The sequence below is a fragment of the Danio aesculapii genome, chromosome 23 (assembly GCF_903798145.1).
Source record: "Danio aesculapii chromosome 23, fDanAes4.1, whole genome shotgun sequence".
Classification (NCBI taxonomy): Eukaryota; Metazoa; Chordata; class Actinopteri; order Cypriniformes; family Danionidae; genus Danio; species Danio aesculapii.
This window is the reverse complement of record NC_079457.1, coordinates 23,910,912-23,933,256: the sequence shown is the minus strand read 5'-3', so window position 1 is coordinate 23,933,256 and position 22,345 is coordinate 23,910,912. Positions and strand designations below refer to the sequence as shown.

General features: G+C 35.5%; 1 protein-coding gene across 1 annotated transcript; it reads left to right on the top strand.

The window, feature by feature from the left end:
- The first annotated feature begins 269 nt into the window (after positions 1-269).
- clcnk (chloride channel K) lies at positions 270-21,024 on the top strand. Its single transcript, XM_056449368.1, has 20 exons — positions 270-352; positions 1,710-1,872; positions 2,289-2,420; positions 2,599-2,727; positions 4,990-5,129; positions 5,232-5,309; positions 5,440-5,515; positions 8,527-8,652; positions 8,848-8,932; positions 9,044-9,145; positions 10,921-11,005; positions 11,097-11,261; positions 11,373-11,442; positions 13,049-13,153; positions 13,513-13,729; positions 15,748-15,881; positions 16,133-16,203; positions 19,467-19,547; positions 19,658-19,744; positions 19,901-21,024. The coding sequence occupies exons 2-20, from the start codon at positions 1,713-1,715 to the stop codon at positions 19,937-19,939; spliced, it is 2,082 nt and encodes a 693-aa protein (XP_056305343.1). The 5' UTR covers positions 270-352; positions 1,710-1,712; the 3' UTR covers positions 19,940-21,024.
- The last annotated feature ends 1,321 nt before the right edge of the window (positions 21,025-22,345 follow it).

Below are 22,345 nucleotides of genomic sequence, written 5' to 3'. Positions count from 1 at the left end.
TTCTAAAGGTCAGTTGGCTTTTATCACTTTCTAACACTCTCAGCCTTAACAACAAAGATTCACAGCACATCACACAGGTCATTTAATTGACCGCCTAATTAAACGTTCCAAAAGGCCAAAACGAGCTGCGTCCCGATGACATTTGTGAGATCAAAATGAGTTTTCAGGGAAAACAAAAACGGAAACTTCAATCTCAAATTGTTCCAATTCAGTAGCTGCCCAAAGGCAAAGCAGGGAAGGACGTGCGCCATAAATAAGTTAAAGCTTAATTTTCCTTTCATGCTACATCTGGTGACGGAGTTGCTACTGACCTCAACGGTCTTTCATGTGAAATGAGTCAACCGGCTGAAAGGTGAGCTCTCTTTATATTCAATATTTTAATCTCAGATGACTTTGCTGTGACATTTTAATCATTTGCAGTGTTCATGGCTTTCTGTTAAGTTAAATGACATGACAAAACGACCATATCATTTGTTACTTTTGAGTCAGTATGTATAAAGAGTGCAAGGAATCAATGTATCATCAGAAATCCCTCACATCGTAGAGCAAATGAATTTGTCAGTTCATAATAGTGCTTAAAAGGATAGTTTAAAAAAATATATAAATTCTGTCATCGTTTACTCCTCCTCCACTTGATGCAAACCTGTCAGAGATATACTGAGGAATGTTGGGGAAAAAAAATAGCCATTTACTTCTATAGTATTTTTTGTTCCTCGGAATATTTTGTTTGGAAATAATTGTCATTTTTGTGTGAATTATCCCTTTAAACCTGTTCTGTGCACACAGTTCAGTATTTTACCATATCGAGCAACCAAATTAACTGAAATAACTACTAGTGACAGCTACTTTACAAACAAATAACCTGAAATATATACAAAATATTTAGTTGTCAATGATGTATTAAAGCCTTCTGCAGTTTGAACCATATAGCTTTTTTGCTTGCTTGTTTTGGGTCAGAAACATTAGTTAACCTGTTTTTTGTTGTTGTTTTTGTTGATTTTTTAAATACTTTTTGTCTCATATAATGTTGATGAGCATGCATGCAACACACTGATGTACACACACTTACCCAAAATATCCTATTTATAGGATGTAGGTTCTTAGGTAAGTTTGAACTACACTGAAAAAAATTATTCAAAGATGATTCCTTGGATTTACTCAATTTTTTTACCCTAAGTGGTTGTAAACAATTTATTTGGGCTGAATTTAAACAAACAAATTAAGTTGAACATTGCTCAATTGAATTTGTTTGTTTAAATTCAACACAAATAAATTGTTTGCAACAGTTTTGCATGCAACACTTTTTTCAGTGTGTTCAAAAATTGTGTAAGTCAGAACTTTTCAACTTCAGTGTAAAGTACAAATGTATGGCTGATTCTTTTGTAAACATAAACATGAAATATGATTAAAAAAAAGCCCTTATTTACTTGTATAGCTACTCACGAAATAAGTAAATGTGTGGATATGAAACACCAAATTGAGTTTAAATTATTTTAGGAATTTACCTTCACTATAATTTTACACACACAACTCTCAATTACAAAAGAACCGATTACAGCAGAAAAAGACAATCAACAGCACTGACGTAGAACATTAGGAAGTATCAGAGCAGCAGTTTAGCCAACCAGCATCACGTATTACACAGAGCAGAGTCATATTTGTTTTGTTACATATAAATCTGCTTTAAGAGCTGGAATGTTGTGTTTCAGACAATGAACGAGATTTGTGTGAATCTAAAGCATCCAGAAAGGGAAAATGATGAACAGTGTGTGCAAGACGACAAGACAGAGCAAGACACAGCGGAAGAAAAACTAATCAGCGCTAATGAGCCTTCATGGAAACCATGGCCACAATCCCGCTCACAAATCAGAGGTGAGGTGGAAGATGTCAGTCACCATTTCTTCTCCATTATCGATGATCTAACTCTAAACATCATAAAGACTCATAACAGCTCACTCAAAAACAAAAGTTTCCTCACCATTTCCTCACACTCTACACCTTTATGATTTCTTCTTCTTCTGTTGAATACAAGATATCCTGAGGAATGCTGACATCATGGTATAAGAACAAAAAATGCACTGAAAGTCAATGGAAATGTTTTTTCAGCATTCTTCATTATATCTTCCTTTGTGTTTAACTGAAGAAATAAACAGGTTTAGAACAAGTAGAGGATGAGTGATGATGGCAGAAATTTCATTCTTGCTTGAACTACCCCTGCTATAACAACTAATGTTCATGTATGTTTCTGTGTTTGCATCTGTTATGTGTATGTGTTTGCATCTGGCCAGAGTGTGTGCTAAATGTGAAGAAGCTCCTGGTGTCTCTCGCCAGCATGGAGTGGTACTGTTATGCTCTGTTAGGGATCATCACAGCACTAATGAGCTTCTTCATGGACATGACTGTGGCGAAGCTGCTAAACGGTGAGCGGTTCCACCATGTCACTCAGAAAGCGTTTGGTAAATAATTTACTTAGAAATGCATGCAGGTCGGCTAACTGTTTGAGGCGTTCTAGCAGCTGAATGTTGCAAGGTCTTTCAAAAACAGGTCTGACCTTACAATCTCTCACCTCTGTCCGTGTCCTTCTTTCTCTCTTTTTAGCCCACCAGTGGCTGTACGGCTGTCTGAAGGGTCATCACCTGCTGCAGTTCCTCTGCTGGACGCTTTACCCAGCCTGCCTTTGTGCTCTATCCACAAGCTTCGCCCACAGCATCTGCCCATACTCTGCAGGTTACACAGCACTGAGAAATTAGGGCAATATTTTTGTTTTATTTTATTTATTTTATTCAGTACATTAAAAAGGTACACATTACATTAATTTCAGGTCTACCAAAATGTGTCATCACTTTAGATATTTTTTACTTGTAAACTTGTTTAATACAATTTATGTATAATTATTTAAATCTGTAATTAAAGATTATTTTATTTACAAACTGTAAAAAAAAAAAAAAACAGTGTAAGCCTATTTAAAAATAAAAATGGATTTACCACACCTGCTTTGCACATTAGAACAAAAGTATTCAACACACAGAAAAATTTTAAATGTAGTCAATCTTTGCCTTTCTAAAATTCAAAATGCTCTGCTTTACTTGTTGATCTATACAATCTAAGAATACTGATATTCTGGGCTTTCTAGAAGTTGTTATGAAAAGCATAATTAATATCCATAATAATAAATACTAACACATTAATCATGGGCAGCTTTACAATATGCAGAATATTAAAATGTAAAAATAAAATTAAAAAATATTATTATTGGTTAATAATAACAGTAATAATGATAAAAACCTCAGACATCTGTCTAAAGTCAAGCCATTTTTATCCCAGAGAAATTTTCAAACAGTGGTTCATGCCTTCATAACAACTTGTCTGGATTACTGTAACTCTAATATGGTTTTCTTTCTCTCGTCTGCAGCTAGTACAAAATGCGGCTGCTAGACTACTCTCTGGCACCCGCAAGTATGAGTCGGTAACTTCTATTTTAGCTGCACTTCACTGGTTACCCATTAAATGCAGAATTGATCTTAAAATGTTATTATTTGTTTACAAAGCCGTCAATAATCTAGCTTCTCAGTACATTACTGACTTGATCTGCCATATACCCCTCTCGTTCATTGAGATCTTCTTATCGTGCCAAGAACACGTCTTAAAAATGGTCCTAAACTCTGGAACACTCTACCAAATTACATTAGCCTTTCTCCCTTCATTTCTGTGTCCGTTTTAAAGACAAACCTATTTTCTCTTGCTTTTATTTGTTAAATGCTTCTTTTATATTCTGCTTTCTTCTCTGTCTTTAGTACTCCTATGAACAGCACTTTGGTCGACTTCGGTTGTTTTCGAATGTGCTTTATAAATAAATATTGTATTGTATTGTATAAAAATACAAAACAACAATTAATAAATAATGTAATGAATACAAGAAAATTAAAAATATATATATTGAGATGAACACACACATTATTATAAAGAAACAAACAAATAAAAATTTATTTAAAGAAATTAATAAAACATACAAAAACATATAAAACATGTAATTAATTAAAATATAGAAAAAAATGTACAACATAAACTTAATATTTTTCAAAGTATAAATTTGGTCTTATATATACAGTTGAAGTCAGAATTATTAGCCCCCAGAATTATTGGCCCTCCTGTTTCTTTTTTTTTCCCCTCAATTTCTCAACTGAGAGATTTTTTCAGCACATTTTTAAACATAATAGTGAGTTTTAATAAATCTATTCTAATAACTGATTTATTTTATCTTTGCCATGATGACAGTAAATAATATTTGACTAGATATTTTTCAAAACACTTCTATACAGCTTAAAGTGACATTTAAAGGCTTAACTAGGTTAATTAGGTTAACTAGGCAGGTTAGGGTAATTAGGCAAGCTATTGTATAACGATGGTTTGTTCTGTAGACTATCGAAAGAAGATATAGCTTAAAGGGGCTAATAATTTTGACCTTAAAATGTTTTTGTTTCGTTTTAAACTGCTTTCATTCTAGCCAAAATAAAACAAATAAGACTTTCTTCAGAAGAAAAATATTATCAGACATACTGTGAAAATTTCCTTGCTCTGTTAAACATCATTTAGGAAATATTTAAAAAAAGAAAAGAAAAAAAATCAAAGTGGAGCTAATAATTCTGACTTCAATTGTATATATGACTTTTATATTTTACAAAGGGTCCTTGGTATATAAAAGACAAAATAAACTAACTCTTATAGCAAAATCTTTTCAAAAGTAAGCGTAATTTTCAAATATATAATTGCATAAAATGTACATTTAATCCACTTGACCCAATCAGTCAGCTCTGCATGGATCTGACACCCTCGTTAGCAAAGCTGCTGTGAGTGACAGAGATGATTGCATTGGGATTATGCTGACGCAATATGAAACATGGCCATGTTTAATCATAAATGTTGAGTATGCTTGAGTAGGTCCGTCAGGTCCATTTGCTCATGCATAATGTTTTTCTCTCGACCCCTCAGGCTCTGGTGTTCCTGAAGCGAGGGCTATTCTCTTAGGAGTGGACATGCCAGATTACCTGTCTCTCTCCAATCTGTTTGCTAAAATGTTTGGCCTGATATGCACACTAGCCGCCGGCAGCACTGTGTTTCTCGGCAAAGTGGTAAAAAAATCTTATATGCAAATGAGGATGTGAAGATTAACCAAAAAATGACATGCTGCTGAATATATTGACCTTTTGCAATTAAACTTATGATCTCAATAGGGCCCATTTGTCCATTTATCTATCATGGTTGGTGCGTTCATGAACCGTCTGCATGTCTCCTGTCGTGGCGGAAAGCAGGTAGCTGAACTGTGTAACACATGAACCATGCAGTCTGCTTTCATTTTACTTTATGAGAATCAGATGGGAATTTTATAGAAGGCTACTTATGCTAATGACTCTTGTGGTTTCATTCATTTGCATCTGACAGAGAGCAGCTAAAGGAGAAATGCTGGTTGTGGCATCAGCGGTGGGAGTTGCGAGCTGTTTTGGGGCTCCGATAAGCGGTGAGTTGATTCGAGTGTTTACATGACACCATTTTCAACTAAAACTAGAAAATATTGATAACACTTCACTTGAAGTGGTGTTCATAAGACTGGCATGAAACATTCAGAATCGTGACATGAAATATGTGATGAATATGAAGGGAACTTTATGCATGCATATGACAACTGTCCTTAACTGTTATTTGCTTAGTTGGCTCATTCTGAGAACGTAGTCCCGGGGACGTTTCTGGAGACCGCGAAAAACGTCCCGGGAGGTACGTATTTTTGCAGTTTTTGTTTTCGCGAATCCGCGAGAGGCCGCTGTGCGCGCTTTTTCCCGCGCCGTTCTCGCGTAAACCCGCTAGAGGATGCTGTCGAACGACCTTCCGCCTGTCTGCCTGGATGACAGAATGATTGACCGTGCGACTGGCCAATCGGCTGACCCACCCTCCTCCTTCCCTAAACCCAACCAACGATGATTCACAAAAGCCGTCCAGAAAAAGAAAAGCCCTCGTCTAATTTTTACCACGTTTTCGGATTTTGACCACATTCTCACCCTGTGACGAACTTGTTCACTTCATTTTTTGGATTTTGTTTTTGTTTTCTTACCTGATTTCTGGAACCGCTCTTCCCTGGACTCGAACTTGGTCGTCATCGCCGTGGTCAGCCCCTCTCTGAGCCTCAAGTCTGCCAAAGTACACGAAGAGCTAACCGGACAAACTGGTTGCAGCAGGAAAGCCCTCCACACGGAGGCGAGTGGCCGGCCGGCAAGCGCCGAAAGGAACGGCATCACACCGCCCCGCAGCGTTCGCTTAAAAAATGAAATGCAGCCGTACGTACCCCCGGCTACGTATTTCGCGGTCTCCAGAAACGTCCACGGGACTACGTTTTCAGAATGAGTCTGGGTTGAAAAATGACATTGTTTGAGATGTCTTTGCTATTTACATAAACTAATACATCATAACCTTTCTTTGTCATGACAACTTTACATTACCAAGACAACAAAATTTGTCATAAATTATTAGGCCATTTTAATTGTGTCATGAATTTTATAACAGCTCATTAATATTTTTCTTGACCTCAACTACAGTGCTAAAAATTGAAATTGTCATTAAAATGTAATTAAATATTAAGTATTGACACTTTTACTGAGAACTTTTAATGACAAATTAATTTTGTTTTACTGAAAAAAAGTGACCAGAAAAATATTCATGACAATGGGCTCATGACAATCATGTTTATGACACATTTTGCTGTCCTGGTAATGTCAAGTTGTCATGACAAAGACATAGACCACTTGTGATGTATGACTGTGACAGAACACCCCTTCAAGGAAAGTGTTACGAAAAAATTCTACACATTTTGAGGGTCCTGATAATGACAACTTTTTAAATTTGGTTTTAAAGTGCAACTTTTGGAAAACAACCCAGTTACAACAAAATTGTGATAATGGAGACAATGTGTGAGAAAACTACAGGAGGTGGTGGCTGAAGGCACGTTATACGTGACTAATGTATAATGATTGATGTATGATATAAGACACATTTGTAACAGGAGCTCTGAAAATAGATGCATCTCATGGCCCGTCATGGGAACCACTCAGGACTTACCATACAGTTTGTTTCAACATAGGCTCATTCTGAAAACATAGACCTATATACATTTCTGGAGATCACGAATTATGTAGCCAGGGTACGTATGGCTGCATTTCATTTTTAAAACGAAAGTTACGGGACGGTGTGACAACATTCCTTTTCACACTTACCAGCTGACCGATTACCTTTTGTACTGTTGGTTGGGAGGAGGGTGAGTCAGATGATCGCTTAGACAGTCAGTCAGTCAGTCAGTCAGTCGACAGCGGCCTCTGGTGAAATTACGCGAGAACAGCAGGTGCGAATGGCACTCGCGAGAGAAATTTGAAATCTCAAAAAACATACACAGCGGCCTTTGGTGGATTTGCGATTCTCTTTTGTTCTGTAAACTTATGGGTTTTTTTTGCATTATTTATATGATGTAAAGTTAGTTGTGATTATATCTTAAGTTTTTTATCTTCTTTATTTATCCCTAGACATTTGTTTGTTCCTTGATTTGTTGTTCTATTAGTTCTATGTATAATAAATAAGTTGCATATAGATCCTTTTGTTGTCGGAGCTCTTTTATGTTGGACTCAAACAAGGGAGTCGTTACATAAAATTGGGTGAAAAACTGCAAAAAAAGTAGCTCCTGATACATTTTTGGCGTTCTCCAGGAATGTAAATAGTGCTACGTTTTTAGAATGAACCTGGGTTGGTTTGTTTACCACAGAAGAAGACAACGATTAAGAAATTTAATTGGCTTAGCGTTACTGTAGACTGTTATACACTATATTACTCTTACAATGCCACGCAGGTGGATGCTGCACACATTATACATATGTCTACATGCGTCATATACGTCTTTCGCACATAAATGCATTCAGCAGCCACCAGAATTTAATGATTAAAAATTTGAAATATGTCTGTTCCAAAAATGTATTGACCCACTTCATAAGAAGGGTTAACTGCCTGGTGGTGTATAGGTTAGTGTTATTATGGATTTATGCGCTTTGGAAGCTTAAAAACACCATTATACAGCATGGAAGAGCCAAGATCAAATTTAAAACCACTCGTCTAACAGAGGAAAAGTAATATAAACCGATGATGGCTTGAGGGTGAGTAAATTATTCCGTATTTTCATTTTTAGGTGACCTATTCCTTTAAGGTTGAAAAAATGTGTATGTTGACACAATCAAATTTCATTTCTTTTTAAAGACTTTTGGCCCCGGTAATGTTCCATATTGGCATATATGTGTGAAAACCTAAGTATGCTTTGAGCTTTAGAAAATATCAATAAATTACAATTATTTTATAGCAATTTTTGTCAATAATATGCAATCATGAAAGTGTAGTCTGACTGAATATCTTAAAATGTAATTACTATTTAAAATCCAGATGACAATCAGTCACTGTTAGTTGACCTTTGGCTGTGTGTTTATCTCTATCTGACCATCACAGGCGTTCTCTTCAGTATCGAGGTGATGGGGACTCATTATTCAGTCAGAGATTATTGTCCCTGCTTCTTCGCAGCGGCGTGCGGCGCCATCACCTTCAGGCTGCTTTCTGTCTGTATTGGAGATCAAGGTAAGAGCTTTACACTTCCTACAGCGCCACCTGATGGATGCTTCTGCTGTCTTTGCAGTAATCTCATTTACCGCTGTGCTTTTAGATTGCATTAGGGGATGCTATGAATTGACATTATTGAATTTAGATATGATTACACAGCCTGAAGGATATATGAGAGAAATTATTCAATATTTCTTTAATCTCTGTCCGCAGACACAATCCAGGCCCTGTTTAAGACCAGCTTTTCTACTGATCTGCCTTTTCAGCCTTTTGAAATATTAATTTTTGCTCTGCTTGGGTAAGCTTGTGGTTAAGAGATTAAATACAATTTACTCATATCTGTTACCTTATGGGTATTTATGAAAGAGTAACTGTTCTAATGTTTTTTCTCTCTCTCTCTCTGAATCAGGCTGTTTTGCAGTATTCTCAGCTGTATTTACTTATTCTGTCATCGCTGGGCTCTGCGTTTTGTCAAAACAAACAAACCCATCAGCGGATTTTTGGCAACAGAGTGAGCGAAAGGATTCATTTCCACAGACTGGAAATCATATCACACTGTTTAATAGATTTGACAGACTTGCCGCCAGTCAAATGCATATTTCCTCCTATTTTGCATATTATACTATTTGAAAGAGTTTTTTCTGGCCTTTGTTTTATTTAAAAAAGGTTCAAATATATGAGATTACTGTAATTTAAGATTAGTTTTTTAGCTTAATTTTCTATTTTATAAGAATAACAATGAGAACTAAAATAATTATAGTCTTTGATCCATACATTTCTGGCATAGTCTCAGATTGAAGGGATGACTTTACAGTGGAGATTAAAATGAGAAAACACTTTACTTTCATTTCACAAATAGCATCATCATTCAAATATTATATTAAACATTATATTATTTTAATTGTGGTTGTGCCATTCTGGTAGAACAGTGTTTTACAAATTAACAAACAGACTTCAATAAAAAAAAAAACTTTATATATTTGTTGAAAAATTAAATTAGAGAACTAAAACTTAACAATAAGAGCATGTCATGATTTTGCCAAGTACGATGCGAACAACAAAGGCTCATTAAGAAAACGTACTCTAGTATACATTTCTGAAGAACGCGAATTATGTAGCCAGAGCAACAGTACGTATTCCTGCATTTCATCTTTAAAATGAACGCTACAGGGTGGTATGATGCCGCCGACCACATAACTCCATGTGGAAGGCTGTTCCGCTGTTACCAGTTTGCCCAGCAGCTCGCCATGTACGTCGGCAGACTTAAGATGCAGAGAGAAGTTGACCTCGACGAAGGGGTTTGAGTCTGGCAAAGAACGGTTCAAGAAAGCAGGTAAAGCAAAAACAAAAGGAAAAAAATAAAACGTGAGAACGTGGTAAGATCTGAAAACGTGGTAAAAATCAGGCAGCTGTGAGGGCTTTTCTTTTTCTGGATTGCTTTTAAAAACACTGTCACTTGGGTTTAGGGAAGGTGGGGTCGATGGGGGAATCGGTCGGTTAGTCTGTCAGTCGGTCAGTCAGTCAGTCGACAGCGGCCTCTGGTGGATTTAAATGAGGACAGCAGGCAGAAATGGCATCCGTGAGAGAAATTTGAGATCTGAAAAAGCGTACACATCGCCCTCTAGTGGCTTCGCAAAAACAAAAACTGCAAAAAAAACTTACCTCCTGTGACATATTTCATGATCTCCAAAAATGTATATGGGGCACGTATCAATAATGAGCCTGGGTTGGATGCGTTCCAGAATTAACATCTATGTTGATCCTGGAACATCATTTTTGTTAGAAAAAGTAGTACTTATACATATTATACCATACTTATCATATCATACTTATTCCCTACTATAACTGTAAATTATTCCCAAAATCAGAGGGGAATAATAGTTGGATAACATATATAACTTATGTAGAAGTGCATAAACCTAACCGTAAGCCTAAAAACTTAACATAAACGGTAAACATATCCCTCAACTGTGACTGGCTGATTTGAATGTTGTTACAGGATCAACATAGATGTTAATCCAGAAACATGTCCTACTTGGTGAAATCAAGATGGTGAACAATTAGACAACATAAATCAGAATATATAGGAAACTCCTGAAAAAATGCTTTAAAAATGGCTCTTTTATTCTTGGACAACTACAAAGAGGACTAAGCAATGTTCTAGAAATTCAGGAAATTGTAGGTTGTTCACTAATATTGATCTCCAGTATGTTTACAGATGTGTGTTTTGCTATTTTGCTGTGATCTAACCCAGATGTACCTCTTGTTTCCATCCCTAATATCCAGAAAGTCACTTTATTCAGCCATAGTGGCATTTCTTCTAGCCTGCTTTACGTTTTATCACTCGGCGGGACATTTCATAGCATCCGAGGTGAGGATATAGGCCTATTTCTGGAATATTGGCAGTGAATCAATCTTAGGTGTTCATGACTTGTACTTCACTCTCTTTGGTTTTCTAATAGCTCACAATGAGGCAGCTGCTTACTTCAATGCTAGACGGCACTTCCTGGTATAGCATTTCCCAGAATGCATCTGCACTGCCTGAGCCACAAAACACATTCTGGCAGGCCTGGAATCCACCAGGCAGAAGTTACTTCCAAACGCTGGCATTTTTCATTATCGCCAAGGTGAAATGCATTGAGTATCAATTAGATTATTATTGTGTTTATAAGACATTGCTCAAGAATTGAAAACGCTGTCATCAGCTGATTTTGTGATTTCTAACATCTCTCTGTAAGGTCGGGCTGCTGGTCGTGGCTTGTACTTTACCTTTACCTGCTGGTTATTTCATGCCAGTTTTTGTTTATGGTAAGTAAAGTAGTAAAGTCATGGGATTTACATTATGTGATAATTCGATAAAACTAAAAGAATATACATAAATTCTTTAATAATTAACAACAATAATAAAATTATAAGAAATTATTATCATTATTATAAAAAATATTATAATTAAAATGTGATGAGATAAAAATAAGACAAAACATTTAGACAAATATAGTAAAAAATAATAAAATCAAACAAACTATGAATGAAATAGAATATAATGCTAATAATATAATAAAATGGTGAGAAAAAATGACTATACACACACACACACACACACACACACACACTACACACACACACACACACACACACACACACACACACACACACACACACACACACACAATATGCTAAATATTGAAACAAATCCTATGAAAAAGTGATAAAAAGTCTAAAATGTATGATAAAATGTAAAATACTAAGTAAAATAAAAAGAAAGAAAATAAAAATAAGATAATGATAAAAATTAAGTTAATATAAACAAACATAATAATAACATCGATAATAATACAATATTATTATTATTATTATTATGAAAAAAATCATTACAATGAATAAAATGTAAACAAAATACACACTAAAGTGATAAAATTCAAAAAAAAAAACTAAAAGTGTGATAAAAAACTAAAATAAAAATAACTAAAAACTAATGACAAAATAGAAATATATTTACAAATGTAGGCGACGCATTGGCGCAGTTGTGAAAACTGTTTCCCCCACAGTCCAAAGACATGCGGTACAGATGAATTGGGTAGGCTAAATTGTCCGTAGTGTATGAGTGTGAATGAGTATGGATGTTTCCCAGAGATAGGTTGCAGCTGGAAGGGCATCCGCTGCGTAAAAACGTGCTGATTAGTTGGCGGTTCATTCCGCTGTGGCGACCCCGGATTAATAAAGGGACTAAGCCGAAAAGAAAATGAATGATTGAATTTACAAATGTTTAAGAAAGGCAGCACGGTGGCGCAGTGGGTAGCACAATCGCCTCACAGCAAGCTGGTTCAAGCCCTGGCTGGGTCAGCTGGGATTTCTGTGTGGAGTTTGCATGTTCTCCCAGTGTTTGCGTGGGTTTCCTCCGGGTGCTCCGGTTTTCCCCACAAGTCCAAAGACGTGGTACAGGTGAATTGGATACGCTAAATTGTCCCTAGTGTATGTGTGAATGAGTGTGTATGGATGTTTCCCAATGATGGGCTGCAGCTGGAAGGGCATCCGCTGCGTAAAACATATGCTGGATAAGTTGGCGGTTCATTCCGCTGTGGCGACCCCAGATTAGTAAAGGGACTAAGCCAAAATGAAAATGAATGAATGAATGTAAATAAAACTACAATAAAATATTGCAATTATAGTAATACATGAAATAATATTAAAAATAAAAAGAACTATTTTAAAATTGCGTATAAACTGAATATATAAATAATATGTGATAAAATGATCAAATAAAACATTGAAACAAAATTAAATAAAATATTTTGTTGTGCTATAGCCTAGGCCTATTTCAAACTGTAGGTGACAAAATCCAGTTAACAATATATTCCAATGTATCCATTTCAATCTTTAAAAAAACTAAACCAATAGGCTGTGTGTTATTCAGGTGCAGCAGTGGGTCGTTTTATCGGCGAGGGATCTTTCTATCTGCTCTCAGGTGGAATCTCATCAGGGAAGAGCATGATAAACCCAGGCGGCTACGCTTTAGCAGGTAAACAAACTTATTACCCTGTCAACTTTCTGAAGAGAGATTATCAATCCTGCAGGCTCACAGAGGCGATAAGATCTGACTCGTGTATTGATGGACCCATATTTTCCGCTGGTGTGTTTGTGTGTGATATACGAAACACAAATTTATGAAATGACATTACAATGTTGAGGTGTTTTGTTTTGTGTCCTCGTATTTTATAACGGTTAAACTCATAGTTAACGGGTTTTCACATAAAAAATTTGGATTTCCGGTTAAGGGGTAGGGTAGGGCCATATATAAGTGTTTTTTACAGTATAACATACATTACGCATATGGAGAGTCATCATAAATCTCAAAAACCAACCTGTGTGTGTTTTCAGGAGCAGCTGCTTTCTCCGGGGCCGTGACACACACACTGTCTCCTGCCCTGTTGGCGGTGGAGATGACCGGTCAGTGTTCCTACGCTGTTCCCGCTCTGGTGGCGACGCTGGTGTCCAATGCCGTGGCTCGGGCTAAACACAGGCCGTCTTTCTATGATGGCATATCGCTTATTAAACGGCTGCCGCACCTGCCGTCTCTCATCCGCGCATGTCCGAAGTGAGTAAAGTGTCGATCAATCATTTGCCTTTAGGCACTGGTGGAAATTAAACGGCATTTTTCTTGAGGTTACATTTTCTTGAGGCACTTTCTGCCATTCAGGATTCTGAGGGGAGACATTGGTGCAATGGTTTGAAATAAAAGTTAAACATAGGCTATGTTTTATGTTCGTTATTGAAACGGTTTAACGCTAGGGCTGCACGATATTTAGTTTTTCTGCGATATGCAGGGGCGGATTTAGTGATTTGGGGCCCTAGGCAACTCGCCATGGGTTCCCAAGTCCTAAAATGCACCCTACTTTTACTTAATTTTTATTTATTTTGATGTTTTTTTTTTTTATATCACTCAATCTTGTTTTCTTTAGATTTACAAGCTTTACATTGTAAATAATTAGATGTCTTAAAATGAATTTACAACTAAAAATAATAATATATTTTATATAATTTCGCTGGACTGCTTTACGTAACCTTATGTTATAATAATATTATATTTTATTGTATATTTAATAATATTTAATTATGTAAAAAAAAGTATTTGTTTGACTCTCACTTTTAAAAATATGATAGAAAACGATGTTATTTATAGTTTATAGGTATAATTTATACTTCTAGATATTTATTGGGGGGGGGGGCCAGCTGTCCTGGGGCCCTAAGTGGCCGCTTACCTCGCTTATTGGTTAAATCCGCCCCTGGCGACATGTATTGCGATATGAAGGCATTTTCAGATGATTTAATGGCACTATTTAGGAAATAAATCTTGGATTTAGACTGATTATGGTGACTTTGTAGGGGAATGAATCATGAATAAAAAATAAACAAATTGCAAGTAAAAATAAATACAATAGAGCTAAGAAAAAAACAAACAAACAGTGTTATGGTTTTCTGGAGTGTCAAACAGTATTCAGAAATCCAATAATCATATGTAATGTAAAATAACAATGTATAGACTTCATTGTATTATAGTTTAGTAGAATTATTGTTTAAGTTACAAACATTTTAAACATTTTATGCCCGAATGCGTCAGTCTTTCTTGAAATGCAAATGAAAACATTTAAAACCTTTTAAACACATGCAAATGATAAACTTTTGTTTATAAACTTTGGAGTTTCTCCACAATTCTCATGCATTCTCAACTGTGGTGCTGATCAACTACAAAGCAACATTGCATATCCTGCGATGTGAATATTGCGAATGCACACATTGCAATATCGATGTTGAAATGATATATTGTGCAGCCCCAATGTATAGTGAGGGTGATGCCACTATATATATTTTTTAAAGTAGCCTATTGAAAGGCTGTACTTTCTAAAAATTAATAAACATGGCCAACAAATTCAAGATAAAGGTGCAAACAAATGCACTCTGTTAAAAGATTGATTCTATAAATCAACGTTGATATTCAACAATAGCTAGCTATGTCATAATATTGTACACCTATGTACATTTAATTTAAAATTATAAACATTTTGGTTATTGGTAAGAGTTTACAATATTCTAACTAACCAAAGAAGCTAATTGTTCAAATTTAAGTATCTGGCATAAAAGAAAACATTTAATAAGGGGGGAAATGTCCTGAAATAAGGTAAAATGAATCTACAAATCAGTATAATGGGGCAAGTGATGTTTCTGCAAATAAAATATATTTTTTTAATGCTCTCAAAAGGTGTTTTAGTGCATTTCCTGCAAAAAACAAAGTTTCTCAAATTTGTGCCAACTATCACATGACCAGAGCAGTTTAATGCAGTTCAGCACTATGAGAAAATAATGGCTACATTACTGTGTATTCCAAAACAAAATAGAGCATGTTAACAACAATATTTTATGAATATGATTTATAAATAATTTATGAATAAGTTTTTTTCCAGTATTATTACACAAATTCACAATTATTCAGCTTTGTTGAATGTGATAATAAAACGTTAATGGCAACAACAGATATTAAAGTGGATAGAGAGAAAGTTAAATCGTGATCCACCTGCCAGATAGTAAATTGTTTTGCTCATGAATGCTCTCCCGCAGGTTGGCCGATGTTCAGATCAAGCAGTTTGTGATCCCAGCAGGAGCTGTTCTGGAAAGGAGCGAGACACTGATAAGTGTTCAGCACATCCTAAAGGACAGCACAGACTCTGAACTACCTGTGGTGGAGTCACGCGGTGAGACTAACTAATATCAGCAGCTCAAGCACACAATCTCTGCTCTTCACTTTAACACCTCGGTGCTCCACGGCGCAGAGATTGAAAGCCAGGGCAATTTGTGTCGATAAGAGCCAAAGGCCAAATGACTGGGTGTTGATGAGCAAAAGTGCAGAGAATGTTTCAGCACAGAACAGTACAGCCATGGTGCTGTTGAAGAAAATGAGGCTGGTGCTTTGAGAATGTCATTTACTTTTTCTCTTGTCTCCCAGACTCCTCTGTTCTCCTGGGCACAATCAACAGATCGCAGCTGCGTGAGTGTCTGCTTGAGCACAGAAATGAGGTAATTGAGCTCATAATGTGCTGAGTCATAACAAGAATTGTGCAAAGTTACTGAAAGCATAATGGATAATAATGAAATGAAAATGGAAGGATTTTAATTCAGAGGCTGGATTCGCAGCCAGGGTTTTTTAAATGGTACCAGCAAGCCATTTTGTCCTGCTTGGTTTCCTAAAAATGTATTAAATTTGGGGCCAGATGAGGTTATAAAACACAATCTTTGAATAATTGTTTAGTAAATGTTGAAAGTAACATTAGAAGACTAAAGAAATGCCTTAGAAGTATTTTTCATTGTATGGTTAACTAAATTATTTGTGTTTAGATTTTTTAATGTAAACATGCTCTAGACAAAAGTTTTTGGATGCCAATGACCCTAAAGTTAAGGTGATGTATTTATTTGAATCTTTAAAAAAAAGTATTAATATTGGTAATTATTAGAATATTTAACTAAAAAGATTTAATATAAAAATATGAATATTAATTATATTACATATAATTGAATTTATTTAATTTTAATCTTGTACTCTTAACTTATGTTCTCCAAACATTTTTAGACATCAGCACTCATTAACTTATAAAACTAATATGACTGGCTGTGCATATGATGGTTGTGCTTTATTTCTGATTATATTGAAGTAATATACAGATGAAGTCAGAATTTTTAGCCCCCTAAATTATTAGCCCTCCTGTTTATTTTTTTCCCCAATTTCTGTTTAACAGAGAGAAGATTTCTTCAACACATATCTAAACATAATAGTTTTAATAACTAATTTCTAATAACTGATTTATTTTATCTTTGCCATGATGACAGTAAATAATATTTTACTAGATACTTTTCAAGACACTTCCATACAGCTTAAAGTGACATTTAAAGGCTTAATTAGGTTAACTAGGCAGGTTAGGGTAATTAGGTAAGTTATTGTATAACGATGGTTTGTTCTGTAGACTATAAAAAATATATACAGCTTAAAGGGGCTAATAATTTTGACCTTAAAATGGGTTTTAAAAAATTAGCCAAAATAAAACAGCCAAAATAAAACAAACAAGACTTTCTCCAGAAGAAAAAATATTATCAGACATACTGTGAAAATGTCCTTACTCTGTTAAACACAATTTGGGGAAGGAAAAAAAAATAAAAATTAAAATGGGGGCTAATAATTCTGACTTCAACTGTATGTTTAGAACAACATAAGGGGAATAAAATAATAATGATCAATTTCAACTTTAGAATGGTCCATTAGTAGTTCTTCACAAAACTGTAATGCAGTGAGACGTGCTTAAATGGTCACAATGTCCTTCTAGTTCACACAGGAGATCTGCACTATTAGCATTAACACTGCTGGCAGGGGGGACCTGTTCATAGACCACAAAATAGCTAGCAGCATCCCTCAGTTAACAAAATAAAACAATTACAACGGCCAGGATAGATGCGTTTAACTATAAACTCAAATCACTGATTTCCAGTGGCAGCCAAATGTGTATTCTCAACAACTTCATCCTACTCGACGTAACACATTCGTAGGACAAGCAGGAACCACTTACCATAGTTTGATTACCACAGAAGATGACGTAGAACAAGAAAACTAGTTTGCTTGGCATTAGTGCATAATCATATACAGTATATTACTATTACAATGCCACATCTGTTCCCAAAGCTTTACGATTGTATTACATCATGTGTCATACTTTCAAGTCAGTGAAAGTTGTCCCCAATGTGCATTCGGCAGCATGGAAGTGAGTGATCTGAGTCTTTAATTTTTAAATTTTAAATATTTTTTCTTACAAAAACACATCAATTTGCTTCATAAGGATCTATTAGAAGTTTTATGATGGATGTATGCTATTTTGAAAGCTTAAATGCTACCCAACACTATTAAGTGCGGTTTATTTATAAACTAATATCGAGAGGATCACATGCTTATGATTGATCATGGCTGGTCACACATCAGCTAACACATGATGCACCAATCAGATTAATCCTAGCTCACTATAAATAACCAGAGTTTTTCAGCTTAGTCATCTTCGTCTTGAAGAATCCCCCATTCCTCCCCTACTCCTCCTTCCTTTTATTAGATAGGGCGGCACAGTGCCTAGTAGTTAGCACTGTTGCCTCACAGCAAGAATGCCACTGGTTCAAGACCTTACCAGGCCAGTCACGTTTCTGTGCTCATGCGGGTTTCCCCCGGGCTCCCCGGTTTTCTTCCACCATCCAAAGACATGCAACATAAGTAAATTGACTAATCCAAAGTGGCATCATGGAGGAACTCTTAGTCAGCTGTCTCTCATAGCAATTCCTAACTCATCAGTAGGTCCACACGGAATCTGCACACGCAGAATTGGCAGATTTCCGCAGATTTTTAGTCTATCATTGAACCTGTTTATTTACTTGTGTAAATGTGTTTAACTTTATATTTATTCAGTTTTTAAATTTATTTCAGTAATATTTTTGATTTATATGAAAATGTTCTTATAATTTATTTACAATACAGCTTGTAATGTAATATTTTATGTCTTTTAGTAGATATATTATATTGAAGATAAAGTGGATCTAATTGAATTTGCATTGTAAACATTAAATACAAGTTAAAAAGGTATTACTTTTTAGTTAATATATTAAGGTTTTAATTCTAAAAATCATTCCACATAAATCCGCAGATTTTTAACAAAATTCTGCACAGAAATAGCAAAAAATGTCCGCAGATTCCTTTTGGCCCTACTTATTAGCCATAATAAGCAGGGTAGTTCTCGAGAACTACCTGAGCTCAAACTCCCCTTTCACCCTGCAAACAGGAGGAAGCCCCGGGCTCAAGGATCTTGTGAGCTCAGGGCTCTCTCCCGGGACAGCATGCCAAACACATTTTATTATCAATCATCAGCTAAGTGTGAACTCTTAAAACAGCACAAAAGAGCCAGTACACAATTAGGAATACAACTTCGGTTGTGTTCGTCTTAAAGAAAAAAATATACATCAATCATACACAACAAAGATGTCTTGAGGGTGGGTAAATTATGGGGTAATTCTCATTTTTGGGTGAACTATTTCTTTAAGCATCCACTTGCATGAAACAAATGCAGTTTACTCAATGACCACTGGTGTCGCTAATAACAAGGAAGTCTCAACGACAGATATGGCCTCGTTAATGTTAATTTGAACATTTACTAAAACATTATTTGAATTAATTTGAGTATATTTAATGGATTTAGCTCAGAAAGTTACACCTGATGGGAAGCTTCTCGCCATCACTAAATCTTTACTTATTCTTGTAGGATTCATGTAAACAGCTTGAAGAAGTGTGTTGTGTTCAGCCTGTGCGTCTTCATCTGACTCCTGACAGCACAGTAAAGCAGGTGTGCAAAGAGAATCAGCTTACCACTATTATGTTTCCTTCACATTATCTCCATGTTTTGTTCCGGTGTGCCTCGACATGATGAGTGCTTGTGTGTGTGTGTTCTGTCAGGCTCATTGCATCATGAGCGTCACGGGTGAGCAGCGTCTGTTTATAACAGAGAGTGGGCGACTGTGTGGCGTCATCACATGGAAAGAGGTGACAAGAGCAGCCTGCAAGAACAAACATAAACACATCCACACACACACACACACACATCTATACACCAATCAAATACTGATGAATACAGAGCTCATGTCGACTGTACGCATTTCATACATTACATTTGATTACAAAATCTGATTTATCTTCCAGATGAAGAAAGTAATTGAAGAGATGGCAAAGGAGGTCTGATGCATAAAGGGTGCATCAATTTGCGCTTGTCATTTTGATCTACTCATGATTTTACTTGGATCATTATGTGAAGGTCAGTCAGTGAATAATTATTCATAATGAAATGATAAAGAAATAATTGCTTTTTCATTTGATAATAGGTAAGAGAAAGTCGTTTGAAGGACATGTATTTGTCTTTTTAAAAAGAAATATAGCAAAAACACAACCAGAACACAATTCCTGAACAGTTGTTAACTGAAAAAATATCTAACATTTTGAAACAGCCAGAATTTAAAATCAGAATTGTGAATGGTTATGTCAATTGTCCATGACATGCCCTCATAATCATTTTTTCACACATATGTGCTATTTAACAAACTTAATGTGCATTTCAAATTGCATACTTGTGCACTATTTTACACCATTTTGTAGTATAAATAGTAAGTAGTGCATTCATTCTGAAAATTCTAGAAACAATAAGTGCACTTTAAATACCAGGATGTGATAATACTTATTCAACCAATAAAAGAAGTGTGTAATGTTGAACACTTCATGCACTCAACAGTTGCAGCTTTGCTCACGTAGAAACTACATCAGGTGCTGTGGTTTGTATTGCTTTATTTATTTTGAAATTGTGAAAAATTTTCCAACATAGATGTTTATGTGCCTCCTGATGGTGAATGTGGTTGTACTTTTTGATAGATTGATCTTTTATTTTATTAATTTGGCAAAAGGTAAACGTTAACGGGGAGACAGTTTGAATTTCTGTTTAGTAAAAAATTATAGTGTGCCGTTTGAGATGACACTAAACATACATTACACAGTTTATGTATAAGTGCGTAAAGTATAATGTGTCATTTGGGACATAACTGTAGTTTTTATTATCTTGTTTTACGATATTATTCTGTTTTCTGTGTTCCATTTGTTTTCATAGTTACTGATGATGTAGCACACCTGTTTCTAGTTTTTATCTCATCTGCCAGCCTATTCAGTTCTCTCTGTTTGTTCAGTACTTTCTCTAATGTTATTTTGCTGATGTATTGGTTTTCTTGTGGATTATTCTCTTTTTTCAAATTAAAATAAAGCTTAAAGCTGCATTTGGATCATCTCTGGTAATTCAATGCTAACTCATTGTAGCGTACATGTATATCCAACACAATCTCATGGCAATTCGTAACTTTTTGATTTAGTGGCTAATTCGTACGAATTTGTACGATCTAATTCGTACAATTTAGTACGATTTGCTCATCCGCCAATGACGGTTGGGTTTAGGGGTGGGGTTAGGTGCCACGCCTCCTTTTTAAAATCGTACAATTTCGTACGACTGAATTCGTACGAATTAGCCACTAAACTGTCAAAACGTAAAATACTTACGTTTTCTCGTGAGATCAGGCTGGTATATCCTTATCTTAAGCTGAATGACATTTTAGCGCTTTCTAAAATGTTTAGCTAAAAGTAGATTTGCTCAAGAAGAAAAAAAACATTAACTGGACACATTTGCAATTTGTACAGGTGGCAAAATAGCTTTAGCTGCATTTCATTGGTTTGATCAAAAAAAGTCAGTTATTTCTATCCTTTGCTGAAAAGAGCCTGTAGTTTTACATTTCTAAGCATTAATTTTGCCATTAATTATAATAATCCATTAATATTTGATCTCGCCATCTCTAAAAACTCTCATGAGAAAACGTAAATATTTTACGTTTTGTCAGTTTAGTGGCTAATTCGTACAAAGTTCAGTCGTATGATTTTAAAAAGGAGGTGTGGCACCCAACCCCACCCCTAAACCCAACCGTCATTGGGGGATGAGCAAATCATACTAAATTGTACGAATTAGCCACTAAATCCAAAAGTTACGAATTGCCATTAGAATTGTGTTGCTAAAAACATGCAAAAAACCAAACTGATACCCACTAAATATAGAAGAACTGTAACACCATCTTTAAAATGCTATAAGATCTACCTCAAAAACACCATTCTGCACTAAATGTATTTGCGTATGCATATTTTGCCCTGCTATTGTTGCTTTTTAAATCTGTACCATAATAGTACAGCAATCAATATTTCTCTGGATTTGAATCAAAGCAAATGTCTTTTATTGCTACGTTTTCTACAGATTGTGCTTTTTTACCAATTCTCAGTAAATGGATTTGATATTCTGGAACAGTCATGCAATTTTGGACCAGATAAAAGTAAAAGGTGGACATTTCGGGCCTTAATGTTGCTGAAAGCTGAACCTCTATAATACCATGTACATGTCTAGAGCTCGAATGAAATGAGAAATGGGTTCATAACCTCATACAGCTTGTTAGCTTTTATGAGGCTCGCGCTGGAAGAAAAAAGCAGAACAAAGGCTTCAGTAATAAACAACCTTTGTTTGATTTCTCAACCATCCCAATTCCATTTTTCTTCTCTCATTATTCTTTGATT